A 23,117-nucleotide genomic window follows, 5' to 3' on the forward strand; every position below is an offset into this window, starting at 1 on the left:
ACAAAGTGAGCACACATTACTATAACTCTCTGAAAACCAGGCTATTACTTCCCAAGGACATGGAGCGCATTAGAATATTTGAAATGCAAAACATTGTTTTTGTGCCAGTCCTGGGGCTTGAACTCAGGACTTGGACACTGTTCATGAGCTTTTGTGCTCAAAGCTAGCACTATACTACTTAGCTACAGCTCCACTTCCAGATTTTTGGTAATTAATTGGCAATGAGACTCATGGACTTTCCTGCCTGAGTACCTCAAACAAAAATAAAAACCACAATATATTGGACACTAGTAGCTCATACTTATAATCCTAGCTATTCAGAAGGCTGAGATCTAAGGATCTGAGTTCAAAACCAGCTAGGGAAAAAAAAGTCTTTGAGACTCTTACCTCCAGTTAACCAGAAAAAAAGCTGGAAGTAGAAGAGTGTCTCAAGTAGTAGAGTACTGGCCTTGAGCAAAGAAGTCAAGTGAAAGCTGAAGGCCTCGTATTGGGTCAGAAAACCTTTCATTTACTGTTCTTATTAAACACCAATTAATTTCTAAATATCATAAAATAATTCTAATTGTCTTAATAATACTGACTTAATTATTTCAATGTTTTTGCTCTTTATTACAGTTGCAAGATGTGAGTTTGAATCTGTGGAATGTCTACAGTAAGATGGATCCTATGTCTCTGGAAAATTTGCTTTCAGAAGTAAGAAACAAACAATTTGATGTAGTGAAATAGAGTAATTTCCTAGATTCTTATCCTGTGCTGATTGGGAATGGAAGAGAACCTGAAATAGTGAAACTATCTCTTCCTATTCCACTATGAGGAGACTTTACTTGAGGTAAAACGGAGGCCACCTGCCTGGTCTAGGGTCTGAAGTTTGTCCTAATGGCAATCTTTCTGTGGGACTGGGCCTTAGTGAAACAATGTAGAATGTGTTTTTGTTGTCATTTGTTTGTTTTGCCAGTCCTGGTACTTGAACTCAGGGCCTGAGCACTGGGCCTTGGCTTCTTTTTGCTGAAGGCTAGCACTCTACCACTTGAACCACAGTGCCACTTCTGGCTTTTTCTATATACGTAGTGCTGAGGAATCAAACCCGGGGTCTCATGTATACGAGGCAAGCACTCTACCACTAGGCCATATTCCCAGCCCTATTTGTTTGTTTTTTGTAGCATGAAAAAAATGAAAGATGAGGTGTGGCCTAAAGTAATCAAAGATTAGATAAGAGGAAGCAGACTTGTCTGTAGAGGGCTAGAGAATGATAGTTTTGGCTTTGTGTGCTGTTTGGTCTATATTGCAACTACTTAGAAATACCATTGTAGCATGTAAGTGCCCTAGACAGTGCTTCAAAAAGTGAATGTATTCATGTTCCAAGAGTATGCACAAAAAATATGTGGACCTGCCCATCAGCTGTAGTTTGCCAGTTCCTCAGACATTAATTGTTCATCTGAACTTTGAAAACAAATTCAGGGTAGGGAGAACAATTTTCATTAAGAAAGCAACAAATAAAACCAAAGCCCATGAGCTGGACACTGGTGGTTCAAACCTGTAGTCCTGGCTACTCAGGAGGCTAAGATCCGAGGATCACAGTTTTCAAAGCCAGCCTGGGCAGCAAAGTCCATGAGACTCATATCTCCAATTAACCACCAAAAAAGCCAGAAGTGGCATTGTGGCTCAGGTGCTAGAATGCTAGTCTTGAGCACAAAAGCTCAGAGACAGTGTCCAGGCCCTGAGTTCAAGCTCTAGGGCTGGCACTCATTTAAGAATACAATTAAAAGCCAGAGGCTGGTGGCTCACATATGTAATCCTAATTCTCTGGAGACTGAGATCTGAGTATCACAGTTTGAAGCCAAACTGAGCAGGAATGTCCGTGAGACTCCTTATCTTCAAGTAAACACCAGAAAACCAGCAGTGGTGCTGTGGTTCAAAGTGATAAAGTATTACATTGAGTGAAAGAGCTCAAGGACAGTGCTCAGGCACTGAGTTGAAGGTACACCAACAAGTACAATCCACTGATTTTTAATAAATTTAAAGAGCTGTGTAACTATCACAACAAACAGATTTTAGAACATTTTCATCAACCCCAAAACCCACTTGCAGCCAGTCTTTATTCCCACCCACAGCCCTAAGCAACTACTAATTACTGCTTGTCTTTCAGGATATTTTACATAAATTGAATATATTCTGATAGTCTTTTACATCTAGCTTTTTTCACTTGGCATATTTTTATGATTAGTCCATGTTGTAGTATATCATTAGTATACTATTTCCTTTTATTCATTATAAAAATCAATCTTTATTATTTATTTATTGTCAAAGTGATGTACAGAGGGGTTATAGTTTTATATGTAAGGCAGTGAGTACATTTCTTATCAAACTTGTTACCTCCTCCTTCACTTTTCTCCCTCCTTCCCTCCTCCCTTTTCCCCTCCCCGCCTCCCCCCCCCCCAAAAATCAATCTTATATTTGAGATCAGTTTCGTTTCAGGATAATGGTTTTCCAAAGAACTTTTATATGACATTCTTTTTTAAATTTTTTCTTTGTAGGATTTGGTGGCTTTTGAGCATCAGTGGACTAGCTTCTTTGCTAATTTTGACACAGAAATTCCTTTTCTACTGGAACTTTCAGAATCTCAGGCGGGTGAGGTAGGTAAGGGAAGAGCCAAAGAGAAAGAAGTTGGTTAATTATTATTTTCATTATTTTTTCAAAATACAATATTACCCTAATTTATTACTTTTTAATTTTATATATACTTTTTACTTTTATATATACCTTTACATATTAGAAACCTCATAATACATTGATTTTTGTTGTTGTTAGCTGTGAGGCTTGAACTCAGAGCTTGAGCACTGTCCCTGAGCTCTTTTGCTCAAGGGTAGCACTCTACCACTTTGAGCTATGGCTCTGCTTCTGGTTTTCTGGTTGTTAATTGGAGATAAGAGTTTCATGGACTTTCCTGTCTTGGCTGGCTTGGAGCCATGATCCTCAGACCTCAGTCTTCTGAGTAGCTTGGCATGAGCCACCAGTACCCAGCTGAGTTTTTTCTTTCTCAGTTGGTTATCTCTTTTTTTTTTTTTTTTTTTTTTTGCCAGTCCTGGGCCTTGGACTCAGGGCCTGAGCACTGTCCCTGGCTTCTATTTGCTCATGGCTAGCACTCTACCACTTGAGCCACAGCGCCACTTCTGGCCGTTTTCTATATATGTGGCGCTGGGGAATCGAACCCAAGGCTTCATGTATACAAGGTAGGCGCTCGTGCCACTAGGCCATATTCCCAGCCCCTGGTTATCTCTTCTTAAAGATTTATTTAAAGAGGAAAGGATCTTACAATCACTGGTTCCATTGTATAGATTGTTTGCAGTTGGTATCCTGGACTTTGATGGATGTCCTCCTAACATTTTTTGTGCTTCAAATTTTCTGATGATTTATTCTTTCAGCTTTTGTGTATCTAGAAAAAAAATCTTTATTTCACCTTCTTTTTTTTTCTTTTTGTGCCAGTTCTGAGGCTTAAACTTAGGGTGTGGGTACTGTCCCTGAGCTTTTTTGCTCAAGTCTAGCACCGTACAACTGAGTCACAGATCCATTTTTGTTTTTTGGTGACTAATTGGAGATAAGAGTCTCATGAACTTTCCTTCCCAGGCTGGCTTGGAACTGAAATACTTGGATCTCAGCCTCCTGAGTAGCTAGGATTACAGGCATGAGTCACTAGTGCCCATCCTTGTTACTGATTTTAAATTAGTAACTTATAATAAACATAGTCCTTTATTGGAAATGTGGAAAAAATATAAAGTTAGTAATTGGATCATAAATGGTCATTGGTACACTTTCAAATTATAAATTGGAATTTTTCTTTTCCTTTCACAGCTTTTTTTTTGTTACTTTTGTTTTCTATTTGTCCAAAAATTCATGTTGCGGGGCTGGGAATGTGGCTCAGTGGTAGAGCGCTTGCCTCGTATACATGAAGCCCAGGGTTCGATTCCTCAGCACCACATATATAGAAAAGGCCAGACGTGGCGCTGTGGCTCAAAAGTGGTAGAGTGCTAGCCTTGAGCAAAAGAAGCCAGGGACAGTGCTCAGGTCTTGAGTTCAACCTCCATGACTGGCAAAAAACCAAAAAACCAAAAAAAAATTCATATTGCTATCCACTATATATACCCTTTCATGTTCTTAAAGTAATATGCACATTTTTATCTCTCTTACACACTTTACATACCCTCCTGATATGTTTATATATACACATAGATGTATACACAAATGAAGGATTTTATGTCTATTTTACAAAACTGTGGTCTTATATACAACTTTGACTTCTTTTTAGCCATTCAGAAGTTATTTCAGTCATGGAATGATCTCCAGCCATATAACTGAAAACAGGTAAAATTCCTAGGAAAGAACAGTGAATGGTGAAATAGAAAGCATGGTTGATGAAGATGATATGGGTGGAAGTGGCACAGATATATGGAGCATCTAAATTCAGAAGTTTGAGTTGAGAGATTATAGGTTGACTTTAGTTACCACAGGATATGAACTTCATACTTTATAAACTCATCTATTTTACTGCTTTTGTATTTGTTTCATCTTTCTCTAACTTTATGGTAGATTAGCATGAAAACATTATAATCTTCTGAAACCCAAAGAAAGGAATCTTTATCCCATAGCTAGTCCAGGAAAGCAAGAAGAAACAGTGTCCAGGGGTTAGGGAGGGGGACAACAGTGACTTGTGGGGAGTAAGAGGGATGAGGCTCAGGGTCCATACCATGAAGGAGACAGGCACAGTGAGGATTCCAGAGTGCTTACTTCTGTGTTTTTCTCTCAAGCAGCAGAGGTGCTTTCCTTGATGAATAGAGAAAATGCAACTTTCCTGTTTTCTTTCCTTAATTCCAGTTCTCTAAGAGTGATATAAACCACCCTAATGGGACTCATACTCATCCTTTATGTTCAAAGTAACATAAACTACACTGATGGGACTCAGATTGCTTATTTTTTGCCCAAAGTGTCATTTGGCTTAAGTTAGGTTTCAGAAGAAAAATTAATCACATGTATTTTTTTCATTATTAAAGCAATTTATTTTTAAGTGGAATATCACTGATTTCTAAGTACTATATTTCACATGTATTTTTGAGAGCTATAGTTTACCCAAACCTCAAGTAGTAATTCTTAAGAAAAATGAAAAGGAGGGCTGGGAATATGGCCTAGTGGTAAAGTGCTTGCCTCACATACTTGAAACCCTGAGTTTGATTCCTTAACACCACATATTTAGAAAAAGCCAGAAGTGGTGCTGTGGCTCAAGTGGTAGAGGGCTAGCCTTGAGCCAAAAAGAAGAAGCCAGGGACAGTGCTCAGGCCCTGAGTTCAAGCCCCAGGACTGGCAAAAAGGAAAAGAAAAATGAAAAGGACATAATTTAAGGAAAAGGTAGGGGATAGTGGAAAGTATATTTCCAAGTACTCCTTCAATGTTTCCTTTAAAACATTCTTAGGGACAATGAAAGGTTCACTGAACTGAAAGCTTTCCTAGACTGAGTGGATCACAGGTGGTTGGAAGTTATGGGAGATCTCTGGCCAAGTGAAATGAAACTTTAATATTCTAGGGGGGAACCAATATGTTAAACTTGTTGTAAAAGCATGCTCTCTGTGTATCTGTGAAATTGTTCTAGTATTTTTCATTGAGTTTCCAAGAAAGGCTCTTTAAAAAAAAACAACCTACACACAAGTTCTGTTTATATGAAATATAAAACATCATTCTGTCATCAAATACATGCTAGCAACATGTAATGTATCAAAGAAGAGAAATGATCAAAAAGTAAAACAACTAAATATGGTTTCTGCTCTGTGGAGTTTATAATGTATTAGAGAATTAAGATATCCATCAAAAACTATTAAAATGAACCCCAGGAAGTAGAAAAGAGGATTTTTTGTTGTTTTTGTTCTCTTTTTGTTTTATTTTTCTGTCTTTGAGAGGGCAAGGGGGGCACAGAAATAGAAGGACAAAAGGTGGACAAATGAAGCAGTGGTACTCACTAGACAATAAACTATACAACTTTTTGAGTGAGAACTGGAGGGAAAAACTGGGAGAGAGTGAAGGATGGGTTACATTGTCCAAAAAGAAATATACTCATTACCTGACTTTTGAAACTGTTACCCTTCTGCATATCACCCCTACAATAAAAAAAAAAAGTTTGTTTTGTTTTTTTGCTAGTCCTGGGGTGTGGACTCAGGACCTGAGCACTGTCCCTGGCTTCTTTTTGCTCAAGGCTAGCACTCTACCCCTTGAGCCCCAGTGCCACTTCTGGCTTTTTTCTATATATGTGGTGCTGAGGAATTAAACCCAGGGCTTCATGTATACGAGGCGAGCACTTTACCACTAGGCCGTATTCCCAGTCCCTAAAAGAAAAGTTTAAATACTCATATGGAAATGTAGCATTACAACTCTGGTTGGAAAGAGAAAAGAGTATGATACTGACTGGGTACACCAAAATTAGAAAGACAGGTCACCTCAGGAATGACGAGCAGAGATAGAGAAGAATATGAAGCCCAAGACCAAATAATAATAATAATAATAATAATAATAATAATAATAATGATAATAGAACACAAAGTTGGCTAGACTGTGGGAGTTAGGGATGAATGGCCTTGCATGGAGTTGAAGAAGTTGACCAGACTATGCAAGTTCTTTTTGGCCAAAAAGATTTGTGCAAGATTCAGTTTTTTTCTCCTAATAGTAACACAAAGGCAGTACATGTTTTGCATGTTTGAAAGATTATTATTACCTTTGAAGACTAGATTATAGAAGGGCAAAAGTTGTTGCCCTTCCAAGGAAACGGTGAGGAAGAGTTGCAATTGTCCAGGAAAGAAATGATGACAAACCCAGAATAAGACTGTGGCCAGGTAATTGGAGATAAATAGGGATGAGTCGGGGAAGGTTGCTTAGATTTAGGGACGAGGAACCAGACATCAATGGGATGTCACTAGTATCTTTTGCAAGAGCTCACTGAATGAAATGAGTTGGGGATAGGGGTTGATTGGAATGGGATGAGGAGTAAGCAGAAAATGTGTATGGGATCCAGCTAAGACAAGGAGAAATAAGATAAGGATGGTAAGAGAAGACCATTTACATTCTTCTTCTCCTGCTCTCCTGCAAGTTACTTAGAAAATAACTGCTTTATTGCTTATCTAGTCTAAGAATCACAGTTACTATCATACTTTAAAAGCTTGTATTTCTGTTAAGATGTTATTTAATAAAACTGGGTTTGCTTCACCTTTACATCTTTGACAACAAATGGAGGGAACTGATTCTTCAAAAACTGAGCTTAAGCTGGAAAATACAAACCAAGCATGGGTTTAGTTAGGTCCTAAACAACAACCCATAGATCACTAGGAGGAGAGAGACATCTTGCCTTCCTTTCCAAACAGTCAGGAACATTAGGTAGACTAGAATTTGCTTATGTTGTAGGACATTGCTCAGAATAACCTAAGAACTCACTCAGATCATGGGATGTTGCCCTGACCAGGAATCCCTTTTCTAACCACATGTTTTTTGCTGCTGTAGCCCCAGTCGGCAGCCATTTGTTCTCTTTGGTAATCACTCCACACGAGAAAACCTGAATGCTGGCAACTTCAACTTCCCTTCTGAAGGACACCTAGTGCGCAGCACTGGTCCTGGTGGGAGCTTTGCCAAACACATGGTGAGTAGCTGGACTATCTGGTGTATGTACATGATTAGATTTATCAAATAAAACAGAAGGGCACTCGGACAAAGGAACCTTTCCCAATTAGTATGTTGATTTAGCTCTGAATCTGGAATTGTTTTGGAGATTAGAAAGCTTTTGGAAACTTATAATTACTAGTTGTGATTTGAAAACATTCAGTTTAGATTTTTTTTGGCCAGTCCCAGGGCCTGAGCACTGTCCTTGGCTTCTTTTGGGGCAAGACTAGCACTCTACCACTTGAGCCACAGCACCACTTCCAGCTTTTTCTGTTTATGTGCTACTGAGGAATGGAACCCAGGGCTTCATGCATGCTAGGCAAACACTCTACCACTAATCCACATTCCCAGCCCCTCAGTTTAGAAATGTTTGAAGGAATACAGCTACAAATACACACTCACAAGCCACTCTTCAAATTGTCAAAGTTATATCAGTAGAATAAAAAATGTCAAATTAAGGAACTGGAGCTGTGGCTCAAGTGGTAGAGCACTAGCCTCGAACAAAAAAACCTCAGGAGACAGTGCCCAGGCCCTGAGTTCAAGCCTCAGGATCAGCACTCACAAAAAAAGGCAAATTAAGCCAGGTGGCAGTGACTCATGCCTCTTCACCTTCTCAGGAGGCTGAGTGTTGAGTTTCAAAGCTAGCTTGGGAAGAAAAGTCTCTTGAGATTCAGTCTACAAAATAACCAGCAGGAAGCAAGATGGGAGTGTGGCTTAAGTGGTAGAGTATCAGCCAAGCTAACCCAGAGCCTTCAAATCTCAAACCCTCTTCATACCATTAAAAATAATAGCTGGGCACTGGTGGCTCCTGCCTGTAATCCTAGCTATTCAGGAAGCTGTGATCTGAGGATTGCAGTTCAAAGCCAGCCAGAGCAGGAAAGTCTGTGAGACTCTTATCTCCAGTTAAGCACCAGAAAACCGGAAGCGGCCCTGTGGTTTAAGTGGTAGAGCACTAGCCTTGAGCTGAAGAGCTCAGGGATAGCACCCAGGCCCAGAGTTCAAGACCAAAAAAAAAAAAAGATGATGGTGATGATGATGATGGAAATGAAGATAGTTTGAGGCCAACGCAGGCAAAAGTCAGGGAGATTCTAACAAAAAACAGTGTGGTGGCAAATACTTGTGGGCCCAATTACTCAGGTGACACCTCATTCCAGTCTGGCAAGGAATGATGTCTAAGCTCTTTACTCAGTCATTGTGAGGGAGGGCGGGGGCAGTTTTCCAGTGGTATTTGTATAGAGCAGTTGTCTAAAACTTTTCTGCTTCATTCATTAGGCTGTGTTTTTTTTTCTAGTCCTCTGAATATTTCTGGATATTCTCCATTTCCCCTTTTGGAGAAGGGCATTCACTTTATATTCTAGCCATTCTGGGAAAGGGATGGGATGGAAGGAATCTAAGCTAAGAAACTCCTGTGAGATAACAGCCTAGAGACACAGGCTGACTTAGTCCTAAGATTAGAGAATGCTTTTCTTCCTGTATTACCTTGCCACCACCCCAGGAGGTCTGCAATGTAATATCATATGATCACTGTCAGAAGTTCTGCAAAACAACTGTAACCCCTCTGTACATCACTTTGACATTAAATAAGTAATTATTTTTTTTAAAAAAAGAAGTTCTGTAAAACACAAACTATATAAGGAGTAATTCCTAGGGAAACTAAAAACACAAAAGAGAAATATTAGCACTACAAGGATGTGAAGTCCCTGGCACATATAACTAACTACAGGAAACATTAAACAGAACCTAACATTCAGCCAGATAAACATACAGTTAACATTAAAAGTCTCTTTATCTTAGCTCCTATTACCTGATAATCATATCTGGCTTTCAACAAAAAAAGATAAAACATTCCAAAAAAATTTTTTTAAAAAGATAAGAGGTATGGCTGGATGCACCTGGCTCATGCCTATAATCCTAGCTACTCAAGAGGCTTAGATCTGGAGGATTATGTTTCTAGAAAAAAATTTCAAGACTCCATCTCTAAAATAGAGCTAGCAAAAAGTAAGGTCACAGGCATAGCTCACATGGTAGAGTATAGCCAATGCAATACCCTGAGTTTAAACTCCAGCACCAACAAAGAAAAAAAAAGTACAAGGTATGTTAAAAGATGAGGGGGAAAAAAACATGAAATGATAGTGCAGAAACACTTACGTTATTATAAAAAGGTCAATAAATAACCTCCCAAACTAAACTGTAAAAATGAAAGACAGTGAGGAAAACATAGCTTTATTCTTTTTCTGTTTATGTGGTACTGAGGAACCAAACCCAGGGCTTCAGGCATGTAGGCAAGCACTCTACCACCAAGCCACATACCCAGCTCTAGCTTTATTCTAATGTAACCTATTTACCCTGTCCACTTCTGTACCCTTGTGGATAATTTGTAAATAAAAAAGTGCCAGTCAGGCACGGTATCACGTACTTATAATCCCAGGTCTTTGGAGGCTAAGGCAGGATAATGATGAGTTCAAGACCAAGACTGGGCTAGAGAGTAAAAGAAGAAAAAAAGATACTATGTATAGTGGGCAGACCAAGCCAGGTGCCTATAGCTCACGCCTGTAATCCTAGCTATTCAGGAGGGAGCTGAGATCTGAGGATTGTGGTTCGGAGCCAGCCTGGGCAGAAAAGTCTGTGAGATTCGTATCTCCAATAAACTCAAAAAAAGCTGGAAGTGGCAGTGGCACTGTGGCTCTAGAGGTTGAGTGCTTGCCTTGAGCAAAACAGACTCAAGGACAGCGCCCAGGCCCAGAATTCAAGTCCTAGGACTGGCAAAGAAAAAGAAAAAAGGTAAATGTCAGGATCCTATATCTAAAGGACCCTAGAAAGTCTAAGAACCTCTATCCTCAAACTTCTAGAGCTGATCAATAATGTAGCAGGGTACAAAATTAACCCCCTAAATCAGTCGTTTTTCTTTGTATCAATAATGTGCAGACAGGAAAATTAGAAACACAGTTCCATTTTCAGTAGACTTAAATTTTTTTTTGATACTTAAGAATAAACCCAACCAAGAAAGTGAAAGACCTCTACAGTGAAAACTATAAAAATCTGAAGAAATTGAAGAAGACACCCAGGAAATGGAATGATGTCCCATATTATGGATAGGTGGAATTAATATCTAGAAAATGGCTATATGGCCAAATGCAATCTACAAATTCAGTGCAATACTCATCAAAATTCCAGTGGCATTCTTTACTGAGATAGAGAAAACAATCCAAAAATTTACATGGAGCCACACACACACACACACCAATAGCCGAAGCGATTTTGGACAAATTCTGAAGGTATCACAATTCCAGACCTTAAACTTTACTACAGAGCCATAATAACAAAAACAACTTGGTACTAGCATAAAAATAGGCCCAAACACCATTGGAATGGACTCAGAAATAAATTCAAATATTTAAAATCATCTGATAATTGACAAGGGAACCCAAATATATGTGGGGGGAAAAAAACTTTTCAGTAAAGGGTGTAAGAAAAAGTAGACATCCATAAATAGAAGACTAGAATTGGATCCTGTATCACCTTGCACTTATATCAACTCAAAGATTTCAATGTCAGACCTAAAATCTTAAAACTACTATAAAGAGTAGGAGAAGCATTAGAATTTTTTGGCATAGGTCAACCATAGAACTTTTCTGAAGAGTCCCAGGGACTCAGTAAATGGGAAAGAGATTTAACAAATGAGATTGCATCAAACTAAAAAGATTTTGTACAGTAAAGGACATAGTTACTAAGATTAAAAAGACTGCCTCTAGACTGGGAGATTTTTACAAGCTATACATCCAGCAAGTGCCTAATATCCAAAATATACAAGGACCTCAAGAAACTGTCTCCCCCCCAAGTTAATAACCCATTTAATAAATAGGCAAAGGAGCTAAAACAAGACTTTTCAGAAGAAAAAGTAAGAATAACCAACAGACATATGAGGAAATACTCAATATCCCTGGACATAAAGGAAATACAAATAAATACAACGTTGAGATTTCATCTTAATCCCAATAAAATTGGTCATCATTGAGAATACAAATAACAAGTGCTGGTGGGGATGCAGTGAAAAAGGACCTTATTACGCTGCTCATGGGAATGTAAACTAGTCTAACCACTCTGGAAGGCAGTTTGTAGATTCCTTAAAAAACTAAACAGAACTCCCTTGTGACCCAGTGATACTACTCTTGGGTATCTACCCAGAACATTACAAGTCAGAATGTAGTAATAACACTTGTACATCCATGTTTATTGCTTCACTGTTCACAATAGCCAAGTTATAGAAACACCTCAAAATGTGGCATAGTGGTACAATGCTTTCAACATGCATGAAGCCCTGGGTTTGATCCCTCGGTATCACATAAACAGAAGAATCCGGAATTGGCACTGTGGCTCAAGTAGTAGAGCAATAGCCTTGGGCACAGAGAGGCCCTGAGTTCAAGACCCAGGACTGGCAAAAAGAAAAAAAAAGAAAAGAAAAATTTTAAGAAAAGGAGCGAAAGAGCCCAGATGTCCTACAACAGATGAATGGATCAAGAAAATATGGTACATGTATACAATTAAATTTTACTCCTCTATTAGAAAGAATATATCATTTGCAAGGAAATGGATAAACCTAGAAAAATCATGTTAAGTGAAGTAACTCAGGCTCACAGAGACAAACAACACATGGTTTTTCTTATATGTGGAGAATAGATCTCTAAAATACAAACATACATAACGTATACAGGACTCTAGCATATACACACCAACTAACTAAAGGATGATATACTTAGAGGAGAAGTCCAAAAGTATAACTTCTCTGAACAACTAATGTACTGTTTATCAAAATGAATACCAGGAAGTAGAAACGTCATGAGAGGGAGGGCAAAGAGGGCACACATATTCAATGTATATTATGTAAAACAGAAAGCTATGTGATTTGAGGATAGGGATGGGGGATGACTGGGGAAGAATAATGGAAAGGGTGACACTGACCAAGAAGCATTGTACTCATAACCTGACTTAGGGAATTGTAACCTCTTTGTACACTACTTAAATGTTTTTTTTTTTAAAGTAAATGACAGTAAATTTAACACCAATCTGTGCTTACCCAAGTTTATGACCTAACCTAAGGAAACAGGTTTAAAACACAGGCACCTTGAAAAAAAAACCTTTAGTAAGTAAAGTTTGGAAATCTAAGGAGCATACTTTAATTGAGGAAATACCTCTCAATAATAAAATATACTAACTAGAAGTATGTACATGAATTGTTTTATGACAATATTGATCATGATGACATAGTAATTTATACATTACAATAAGTTCATTTCGTGTCTATAACTTGGTTTTAAATAATTACAGAAAAATACCAGGCATTCTGGTATAGCTTCCTTAAGTATAGTAAAATTTGGAATGAAAGAATATTTATGAACATTTAGCCCGTTTTTAACAATTGTACTCATTTCCATTCTTTTAGTTCTTGTGCTAGCATTTTTTCATTTGTAGTTGCTATTATAGAAATTAAGAGATATTGGCCATCCATGTCTATCTTGGTCTAAAAGAACAACTTAATAGGAAAGAAGAAGAAAAATTACAAAGCTCTGTACAAGGACTTTGTACAGGGATGGAATCCAAACAAGAATGAAGTCCTGGTTTCATGAATTTGTAGCTTTCCTGTAACTTTACCTGTCATATGGACCAAGGTCTTTATTATGAAAGCTCTGGACTGAGTATTATTGAAGCAAAAGTCTTTTTTTCTTTTTGAGTTATAAAGTCATTAGCATCCTGAGCTAAGTACCCAATAGCAACCTCACAATTGCCAAGGTAAAAAATAAATAAAAAGCTCGGGTTGGGGATGTGGCTTAGTGGTAGAGTGCTTGCCTTACATGCATGAAGCCCTGGGTTCAATTCCTCAGTACCATATACATAGAAAAATCTAGAAGTGGTGCTCTGGCTCAAGTGGTAGAGTGCTAGCCTTGCACAAAAAGAAGCCAGGGACAGTGCTTAAGGCCTTGAGTTCAAGCCCCAGGACTGGCCAATAAATAAATAAATAAAAGCTGGACATCAGTTGTTCACAACTATTTAGGACAGTGAGAGCTGAGAATTGTGGTTCAAAACCAACCCAGGCAGGAAAATCCGTGAGACTCTTATCTCTAACCACCAGGAAGCCAGAAGCGGGTCTATGAAAGAGCACTAGCCTTGAGGAAAAAAGCTAAAGAACAGCACTCAGGCCCTGAGTTCATGCCCTAGAACAGGCGCGCGCACACACACACACACACACACACACACACACACACACACACAAAGATCTTTTGAAATAATAAAATTAAATATGTGGGCTGGGAATATGGCTTAGCAGTAGAGTACTTGCCTAGCATGCATGAAGCCCTGGGTACTGATTCCTCAGTACCACATAAACAGAAAAAGCCGGCAGTGGTGCTGTGGCTCAAGTGGTAGATTGCTAGCCTTGACCAAAAAGAAGCTCAAGGACAGTGCCCAGGCCCTGTGTTCAAGCCCCAGGACTGGCAAAATTAAGTAAATAAAATATAATAAATTATTCTAGCTACCAAGGAAGCTGAGGTCTGAGGATCACGAATGGTTCTAGATCAACTTAGAAAGTGGATTTGTGATCAAATGGTAATATCATCTTTAGCACAAAAACTCAGGGACAGCAACCAGTCCCCAGGACTAGCATACACACACATAAAAATAATAAAAAAAAACTAATTTGGGTAAAATAAAATATACCTTAATTAACTTGTGCTTTTTTTCAAGCAGTACATGTCTGCCTGCTCTATTTTTAAACTTTATTTTTAATGTTTTTCTAACATCCAGGTAGCACAGTGTGTCTCACCAAAGGGACCTCTGGCATGTTCAAGGACATACTTTTTTGGAGCTACTCACATTCCTTACTTGGGTAAATCACCATCTTACCAACTTTTCTAATGAATGGTTTCTCCCATGAATGAGAAGATATGCTTTAACTAATTTTCTCAGAAGCTCATGATACTGGTTTGTGAGCCTCAATTCCCTCCTTGTTTGCAGCTGGAGAGTTGATATACCCAACACATTATTCACAGAATGTATTTCAGGTGCAAAACCATAGGTCAACCTATAGTGTTGAGGTGCAGCCATGCATACGGCCCATGCTCACTGTCAGAGGGAAGGCCATTATGAAGAAGGTCTATTTTCAGATAAAAGAAGGTATGGGTTACAGCAGGAGTTTATGTGACTATCAGGTTTCCACTCAATTATTCTTGTGATGAAAGCGAAAGTAGGCCATAGTAAAAGGGCTAATGGCTGGGGCTGGGAATATGGTGGTAGAGTGCCTGCTTCACATACTTGAAGCCCTGGGTTCGATTCCTCAGCACCACATATATAGAAAAAACCAGAAGTGGCTCCATGGCTCAGGTGGTAGAGTGCTGGCCTTGAGCAAAAAGAAGCCAGAGACAGTGCTCAGTCCCTGAGTTCAAGCCCCAGGACTGGCAAAAATAAAAATAAAAGGGCTAATAACTTGCTGTAGCCCCATCTAGAAAGGCCAGGCTGACTGGGACCATCTAGACGCTACAGTCATCCAGCAACATAGAGAAAAACTTATAGAATGCATGTGGATTACATCATTGCTACCCAGAGGGGAATATATCAGAAGCCACAGTTTGTCTTCAGTGTTATTAAATAAGCCAGAAATCTCTGGAAAGAAGCATGACTGGGTCATTTAATTAAAGAGGCAGAATAACCTGTTCAGTGATACCTCAACATTTAAGAAGTTTAAAAAATACAACTAAAAAATGCTGAGAGCCTAAGAGTCTACATATCTTCTCTGGTATTCAGTGGTGATGCTGAGTAGGTTTAAAAAAGAGAAATGTCAGGGGTGAAGGTCCAGCAGGCTATTTAGAGAAACCACTGTTGCTGTGCTTGCATTGTATTTAACTTGTAAAAATGTCATTCTTGACTGTGCTTCCAGATAAGTCAAGCACCTCCTGTGCTCTGTCACATTCTTCATACATGTGTTCTTTTGCAGGCGATGACAAGCTACCCAAGAATGACAAGCTGCTTAAGAAAACTGAACAAATGTAAATTCTTATATCTTATTTTGTTCTTTTTCAAACTCACTGTTTCTCACTGTGTCTGGTCTGTCTACTTCCTGTTGAGCTTGGCAGTTAGGTCATCTGGCTATGAGGTGGAGAGGGCTATGTAATTTCCCAGGAGATCCTATTCAGGCCCCAGGGCCCTGCCAACTTCTCCATCTGCTACTCTGTTTGGAACTCACAGACTTTTTATCTGTACTCCCATGCATTTATATGACATAATTTCCTCTTTTGTGTGTGTGTGCATTATTTTTATTGGAGGATTTTCCAAAGACAAAACATTTTGAAATTCATTGGGAGAATTTGTGGGAAATCCCATGCAAATTGAGGAGTATTTTCTCCGAACTTCACCCTCCTGCTTATGGAATAGAGCTGTGATCTGAGTCTTGCCTTTGTAGCTTTAGAAAGTTCATACCTGGGTCAGGAGTTTGGCCTGGTGGTAGAATGCTTGTCTGGCATGCACGAAGCTCTGGGTTTGATTCCTCAGTGCCACATACACAGAGAAAGCAAAAAGTGATGAGCAAAAAGAGCTCAAGGACAGTGCCCAGGCCCTGAGTTCAAGCCCCAGGGCTGGCCAAGAAGAAAAGGAAAGGAAAAAGGGAAGGAGAAAGAAAGGGAAAAAGGGCTGGGAATGTGGCTTAGTGTAGAGTGCTTGCCTAGCATGCATGAAGTTCTGGGTTCCATTCCTCAGTACCACATAAACAGGAAAAGCTGGAAGTGGCAATGTGGCTCAAGTGGTAGAGTGCTAGTCTTGAGCAAAAAGCATCTCAGGCAGTGCCTAGGCCCTGAGTTCAAGCCCCAGGACTGGCAAAAAAAATGTTCATACCTAATGTTGATTCCTTCTTCCTCCCACATTGAATATATCAGGAAACCATATACAGGACATAACTTAGTAATGCTGAAACTACAAATTTTTAAAAAACATTTTCATGAATATGATCAAAATAGTTTGTTTACCTGTATTAAAAGTAGAACAATGAAACCAGTTGAAATTATTGTAACAACCGTAGAGGGAGGATAAAGGGGAGTGATAAAAGGGGATGAGATTGATTTGTATACATTGTATATATTTGTGGAAATGTTAGAATGAAATTGCTCTTGTACAATTAATATATGCAAACTGAGGAAAAGCATCTCTTCAGAAATACAAACCTAACAACAGCTTTATTATCACGTGATTATATACCAGAGTAAACTGGTGGGGTCTAGACCAGAGTTTCCCAAAGGCCATTAGGGACAGGCCATCAAGAGTTATTTAAGGATCTCAAAGGCTGGAGGCATAGCTTAATGGTATACTACCAGCCTGGCAAGTGCAAGACCCTGATTTCAAACCCTAGTACTGACATGAGGGAGGGAGGGAAGAAGGGAGAGAAGATGGTTTGAAGGTTTCTTCAAATGAAGATTCCTGGAGATGAGGGTGATAGAGTTGCAGCATTTATCATCCCATTAATTGCCAGGGGTAATCTGTCTGACTTTGTACCCTAACTGCTCTGTATCCATTCTTTCCATCCCTTCTGCAGCTGTTCTCTGCTGGATGACCTTCCCTAGGAGAGGAGGGCCATTCTTTAGGATATGCAAGTAGCTGTGCTTCCCTGCTAGTTGGGCCAATATCAGGAGCTTGTCAAATCATAGACCTAGTAGAACTTGGACCTTGTGGAGCCCTAGGGAACACTAGTGCCACTCAGGTCATTTGTGTGTGTGTATGCGTGTGCGCATATGTGTGTGCGTACATATGCACATGCCAATACTGGGACTAACATCCTCAGCTTTTTAGTTCCTAGTTGGTGCTCTACCAATTGAGCCACTCCTCCAGTTCTGGCTTTTTGCTGATTAATTGAAGATAAAGAGTCTCTTGGATATCTTCCCTGGATGACTTCAAACCTCAATCCTCAGATGTCAGCCTCCCGAGTAGCTAGGACTATAGGTGGCCCATTTTGGGGTGAGGAGCTAGGCATTATCTTATATATAGAGCTCTTGTCTAATAATCTATGTAGACATTTAAGCAAAGGGAAGGCTGACTAGTGTGGATGTTTGAGTCAAACTGAGGAGGGGATATCTTTACATTTTGGGGGCGTAGCCTTCATACTGACCCCAGTATCATGGTGTGAAGACTCTCTGGTATCACCTGGAAGTGGCCTGAAAACTCATTGGCACTTTCCTCACCAGGCTCCTTCCTATCAGGCATACTTTGTGCCCCTGGCCTGGCCAACAGAATTCAGGATGTAATGATCCATGAAGCTTACTCTGAAGTTAATTGAATCTAGCTTCTCAGTCTCTCCTGCCCAATAAGGTCTTCAGTCCTGAAATCACTGTAGCAGCCAGCGTTTAGCAGGTCTGGTTAGGAGAGGACATACGGTATGATGGTGATGATTGATGGTGATAGGTAGGTGATGGTTCTTGGAAAAGCGGCAGGTCAGTATAAGTACTCTGAAGGAATTTTTAGTCTGTGGGTAGTTGTTCCAGGCCTAGGCACTCTTTTGCTCTTTTGCTTAAGGCTAGAACTCTACCACTTGAGCTACAGCTGTACTTCCAGCTTTTTGTGGTTAATTGGAGATAAAGAGTCTCATACACTTTTCCTACCAGGGCTGATTTTGAGCTGCAGTCCTAATTAGATCTCAGCCTCCTGAGTAGCTAGGATTATAAGTATGAGCCACCAGTTCTCAGCACACCTTCCAGTTTTATTCTCTTTGTTTACAGAGTTGGTCTTTTGAGCCAATCTCAGAGGAGTTTTTTTTTTTCTTAAGGTAATTTAACAAGAGCAAAGCATAAATCAAACACACAGGACTTTAAAAAGGGTTAAAGTTTAGAGTTTCTTTTTTCAATCAGTTCCTTTTTTCATTTTTTTCAATCTTTTAAATTGGGGGACTATCATTCATATGCATGCAGCTTTTGATGAGACTTTGTGATACTGTAGTTAATCATTATTTTTTGTTTTTTAAAGTAGGCTCTTGTCCCAGATATATGCTGCTGTTATTGAGGCTGTTTTGGCTGGCATTGCATGTTACACTAAAACTTCCAGTCTAACAAAGGTAATTTAAATTCCTTTTTCCCTTTCTGTAATCATCATTTTCATTGTCTTTTTTTTTTTCTTTAGACACCTTTCAGTGTTTAAAGAACACCTCTGTGGCACCAGCAAAGAGCTTGTAGAGCCCTAAACTTCTGCTACCTTTGGCCACCTGCTGTTGTTTGAAAGTGACAGCTAATCAGCATGTCTTTGTAGATAACCTGTTCTGTTAAAGTCGTTGTGTTAATATTTAAACAAAATGCTTTTAGAAGTTAAAGAACTATGAATCTTTTAAGTTAGGTAAGTTTGTTTTGAGTTTGGTTTTCTATAATCCTGTGTTTTTAAAAAAAAAATCAAGTACAAACTTGAAAATCTGACTTGCCTTTCCTAGACAATCGCATGCATTTTCACTCTCTGACCATTTTCTTCCTTGCTGTTTTGCGGTTAACCTGCCCTGCTGAGTTGGATTCCTAAATCTGACCCAGTAAGGAGATGAGAAGAGTCGGCTTGATGCCTCCCAATGCCAATAGGACCTTTCCTGAAAGAAGCCAGTTGACATTGGAAAGGTTGTGTATGATATAGATATCAGAGAGACTGTAGCTGTAGACACCAGTTCCTTGCCATCTCCCCTCCTTACTGAATTGAGTCTTGGTACCGATGGGTAGACCTGTGCAAAACCATGGGACTTCAACATCACTTTTCACACCTCTGTTTTCTAACTTATCTTCTGTAACACTAGCAGTTTGAATCTTCTTAGCTTTTAGCAGAGACTGAGGGCAATGATCCCTCTCTCAAAGCTAATGAAAGGGGTAGGAAAAGCACTTTCCTAGACCTCACATGTCAATTGCATCATTCTAGCTGCTTGCTTCTCTCCAGGAATTTTTCCCATGAACCCAGCCTGAAGAAAGCACATGTTTTCCTTAACCTAATGCTTTCACTTTAATTTCCTGATGTGTACGAAGTAGTCACGTAGAAGAGAAAGGCATTGGCCATCTGTTAGAATTGCTCTTCCTATCAGTAGTATGTATACTTTTTGCTGCTTGAAAACTGACTCTATTTTGTTGTTATTTTTTACAGGCAAAGGAGGAAGCAGAGAAGATCCTGGGATCTGCGTTAGATTCATTTGAGTTGGTTCAGCTTAAGGCAACTCTCCGGTAAGCTATGGATGATTATTTTATTTTTTGCTAATCCTGGGGCTTAAACTCGGGGCCTGAGCATTGTCCCTAAGCTTCTTTTTGCTCAAGCCTAGCACTCTACCACTTGAGCCACAGCTCTCCTTCTGATTTTTTCTGTGTATGTACTACTGAGGAATCAAACCTAAGGCTTTATGCCTGCTAGACAAGCACTCTACCACTAAGCTACATTCCCCATAAATTTATTGTGTTTTAGAGACAGGAAGAAAAAAATCATCTTTAATTTTATTATTTCAAAAGATCTGTTTTGTGTGTGTACTGATTCTGAAGCATGAATTCAGGGCCTGAGTGCTGTCCCTTAGCTTTTTTGCTCAAGGCTAGTGCTCTTCCACAGATCTACTTCTGGCTTTTTGGTGGTGATTCTTATATAGGACATTTTTTTACATCTTTTAAAAGAATCTTCTTTTGTAATTTGTATTTCATCTTCCATTTGAGAAATGTTACAATAAAATAATGAGCTATGTAAAGGAGAACTGTTCCTGATTAAACCTTTATTTGAGAAGCTAGGATGTTAAAGGGAGAACTGTATGAGGAAGAGTTAAAAAAGCTAGAGGCCTTTCAGGGCTGTGAGGCAGCCCTGAAAACTCGCACAGAAGCAGACCTGGCTCCTCCATACCTGATGATGTGGGACCCCAGAACAAGTACTAAAATAACTAAATCAAGGATAACACTTCCCTCACTGGGTGGCTTGAAAGTATAGGGCTGGTATAGTATAGAAGTAAATGCCTGGGAGGATTCTAACTCAGTAGTCAGCAAGAGAAGTCTGACTTCTGTTGTGTTTTCTTTTTTGTCTATAGCTCCAAGACAGCTTTTCATATACATGCTGTGAATAACCAGGGAAGGTAAGTGTATATATATGGTGCCTCCTCACATGGAGCAAGTTGAGCATTAATTGAGGAAAGGCTCGTTGAGCTTACTGGTACATACCTATAATCCCAGCACTGAGACTGGGATCATGAATTCAAGGCTGGTCTGAGCTACAGAGCAAGACCTGTCTCAGAAAAATAAAAAATAATGAAGGAGAGAGGATCCCCACATGCTGGGGTCCTTCGCCCCTGGCGCTCTCCTGGCCAGCGGGAGAGGCGGGGAAGCGCACCCCGGCTGAGGTGAGCCAAGAAAAGGTGAAGAGTAGACAAACCGCCTGTACCCAGCCCCCCTTCGCCGGAGGACAATCAGACAGCCCGGGAGAGAGTTCTCATAGTCTCGCTTTATTGAAATAAGCCCCGCTCTTAAATACGTCAGAGATCGGCAGGAAGGGGATGGGTGTAGCGCACCTAGGTAGGGGCTATGAGAGGCAGCCTGAGCTGTCTGTCAAGGGTGGAAGGCGGAGGGACCACCCTAAGGGGCGGCCTAATTCTACCTCACAGCCCACAGGACCGCCTCCGGGCTCATCACCAGCCGCCATCTTGCTACACGTGGTCTCAAGGCTGGGAGGTGGGGCCAGCTAGAACCCGGGAACCCCTGGCTAACCACCCCTTCCGGGTTGTGGCATAACAGCTAGTGGCCCCGGGCTGGGAAAACAAGCAGACCCATTTAATTGCCTCTTAATGATGCAAGGCCTGCCCCACACCCACAGAAGTCACTTCAGGTTTGGGCTCAGGCTGGCTGTACTCAGTTAATCCCTTGTACCCTGAGTAATTCCCACAGAAAGCTGAGAGGCAGAAGAAGTTAGGACATATTCACTTCACCATCAGTGACTATGTAGTAATTCTGCATACGCAGCCCCAGGTTGAAAATCTCTGAGAAAAGAATTGCCATTGGGAAAAAAAGAAAGAAATGGTGAGTTTCAGTCCAGTTAAAAATCCTTTAACACCTTTCTCTCATTTCTTTGCTCTTCTAGAATTGTGCCTCTGGACAGTGAAGATAGCTTATCCTTGGTGAAAACGGTAAGCAGAGCTTTTGTAGGTGAGCTGGTTAGGAATTGCCTGTAGAAGGACCTTTATAAGGGGTAAAGTGGAAGTAGGTGTGAGGTCTCCAAGGAGCTGAGATTGTGCTGACCTTGTGTGAAAATATGAGCTGAGGACAAGCCTGCCTTGGCCAACAGACTAAGTTTTCATTTGTTTCTTTGCATTCCAAGTCCTGCACTGATATCTTCAGCAGGGTACTTAGGAAAATTGATTAATTGAACAATCCTCAGAGGCCTGTGTGGTCTCTAGGGATATGGGGTCATCATATCAGAGCTTTTTCTACCCTGTGTGCTGGGGCCATACTGATGGGCCAGAATGAAGGTTTAGAGGCATACTGAGATTACTGGTCCTTTTTTTTTTTTTTTTTATCTGTCAGTTGTGGGGCTTGAACTCAAGGCTTGGGCGCCATCCCTGAGCTTTTTAGCACAAGGCTATCACTACTACTTTGAGCCACGGTGCCACTTCTGGTTTTCTGGTGGTTCATTGGAGATAACAGTCTTACAGACTTTTCTGTATGGGTTGGCTTTGAACCTGAACCACGATTAGGTGATTAGGCGTGTGAACTACTAACACCCAGCTGAGATGATGGTCCTTAAGTACGTCCTTGAGATGTTGGTCATTGAGGATAGCATTGCCCTAGGGGAGCCAGTTTGTGGGCCTGTTGCAGCTACTGCAGTGCATACTGATACAAAGAAGGTTGATAAGCACTGTATGAGAAGATAGTGGATATCAAATGTTCTGGTTGTTGTATGTATACACACAGATTTCACCTTGACTGTATCCTGTGACCACTGCCCAAGCCCTAATTTCAGCAAGCTTTTGTCATAAGAAACTAGGTGTACATGAGCTGGGAATGTGACTTAGCAGTAGAGTGCTTGCCTAGCATGCATAAAGCCCTGGGTTCCATTCCTCAGTACCACATAAACAGAAAAAGCCAGAAGTGGCACTGTGGCTCAAGTGGTAGACCACTAGCCTTGAGCATGAGAAACTCACAGTGCCCAGGCCCTAAGTTCAAGCCCCAGGATAAGAAAGAAAGAAAGAAAGAAAGAAAGAGAGAAAGAGAGAAAGAGAGAAAGGGTGGAGAAAGGGAAGGAGGGAAGGACAGAGGGAAGGAGGGAGGGAAGGAAAGCAAAACAAACTAGGTGTGCAACTATGGATGACTTGCATTCCTATCAGCAATGGACAGAGAATAGTACAGGGTTTTTTTTTTTGTTTTTTGTTTTTGTCAGTCCTGGGGCTTGAACTTGGGGGTCTGAGCACTGTCCCTGACTTCTTT

The 23,117-nt window shown here is 40.2% G+C and overlaps 1 protein-coding gene and 1 long non-coding RNA gene across 3 annotated transcripts in view; one reads left to right on the forward strand and one right to left on the reverse strand.

The window, feature by feature from the left end:
• Positions 1 to 23,117, forward strand: part of Dnaaf9 (dynein axonemal assembly factor 9) — a 120,914-nt gene that overhangs the window by 39,802 nt on the left and 57,995 nt on the right. Inside the window, exons 7-16 of one of the 2 annotated variants that reach the window (XM_048348887.1) lie at positions 616 to 693; positions 2,535 to 2,633; positions 4,304 to 4,359; positions 7,531 to 7,666; positions 14,485 to 14,566; positions 15,671 to 15,722; positions 18,682 to 18,766; positions 19,819 to 19,895; positions 20,732 to 20,776; positions 21,775 to 21,820. In XM_048348887.1, coding sequence (XP_048204844.1) covers positions 616 to 693; positions 2,535 to 2,633; positions 4,304 to 4,359; positions 7,531 to 7,666; positions 14,485 to 14,566; positions 15,671 to 15,722; positions 18,682 to 18,766; positions 19,819 to 19,895; positions 20,732 to 20,776; positions 21,775 to 21,820 — 756 coding nt within the window. Of the gene's footprint in view, positions 1 to 615; positions 694 to 2,534; positions 2,634 to 4,303; positions 4,360 to 7,530; positions 7,667 to 14,484; positions 14,567 to 15,670; positions 15,723 to 18,678; positions 18,767 to 19,818; positions 19,896 to 20,731; positions 20,777 to 21,774; positions 21,821 to 23,117 lie in introns of both variants that reach the window. The other variant, XM_048348886.1, reaches the window with a different exon arrangement.
• On the reverse strand, positions 181 to 22,747 carry LOC125353313. Its single transcript, XR_007211307.1, has 3 exons — positions 22,513 to 22,747; positions 10,986 to 10,989; positions 181 to 193 (listed from the first exon to the last, which is right to left on the reverse strand). It is a non-coding gene; the product is annotated as an uncharacterized LOC125353313 (long non-coding RNA).

Source organism: Perognathus longimembris, chromosome 6, assembly GCF_023159225.1.
Source record: "Perognathus longimembris pacificus isolate PPM17 chromosome 6, ASM2315922v1, whole genome shotgun sequence".
Taxonomy (NCBI): Eukaryota; Metazoa; Chordata; class Mammalia; order Rodentia; family Heteromyidae; genus Perognathus; species Perognathus longimembris.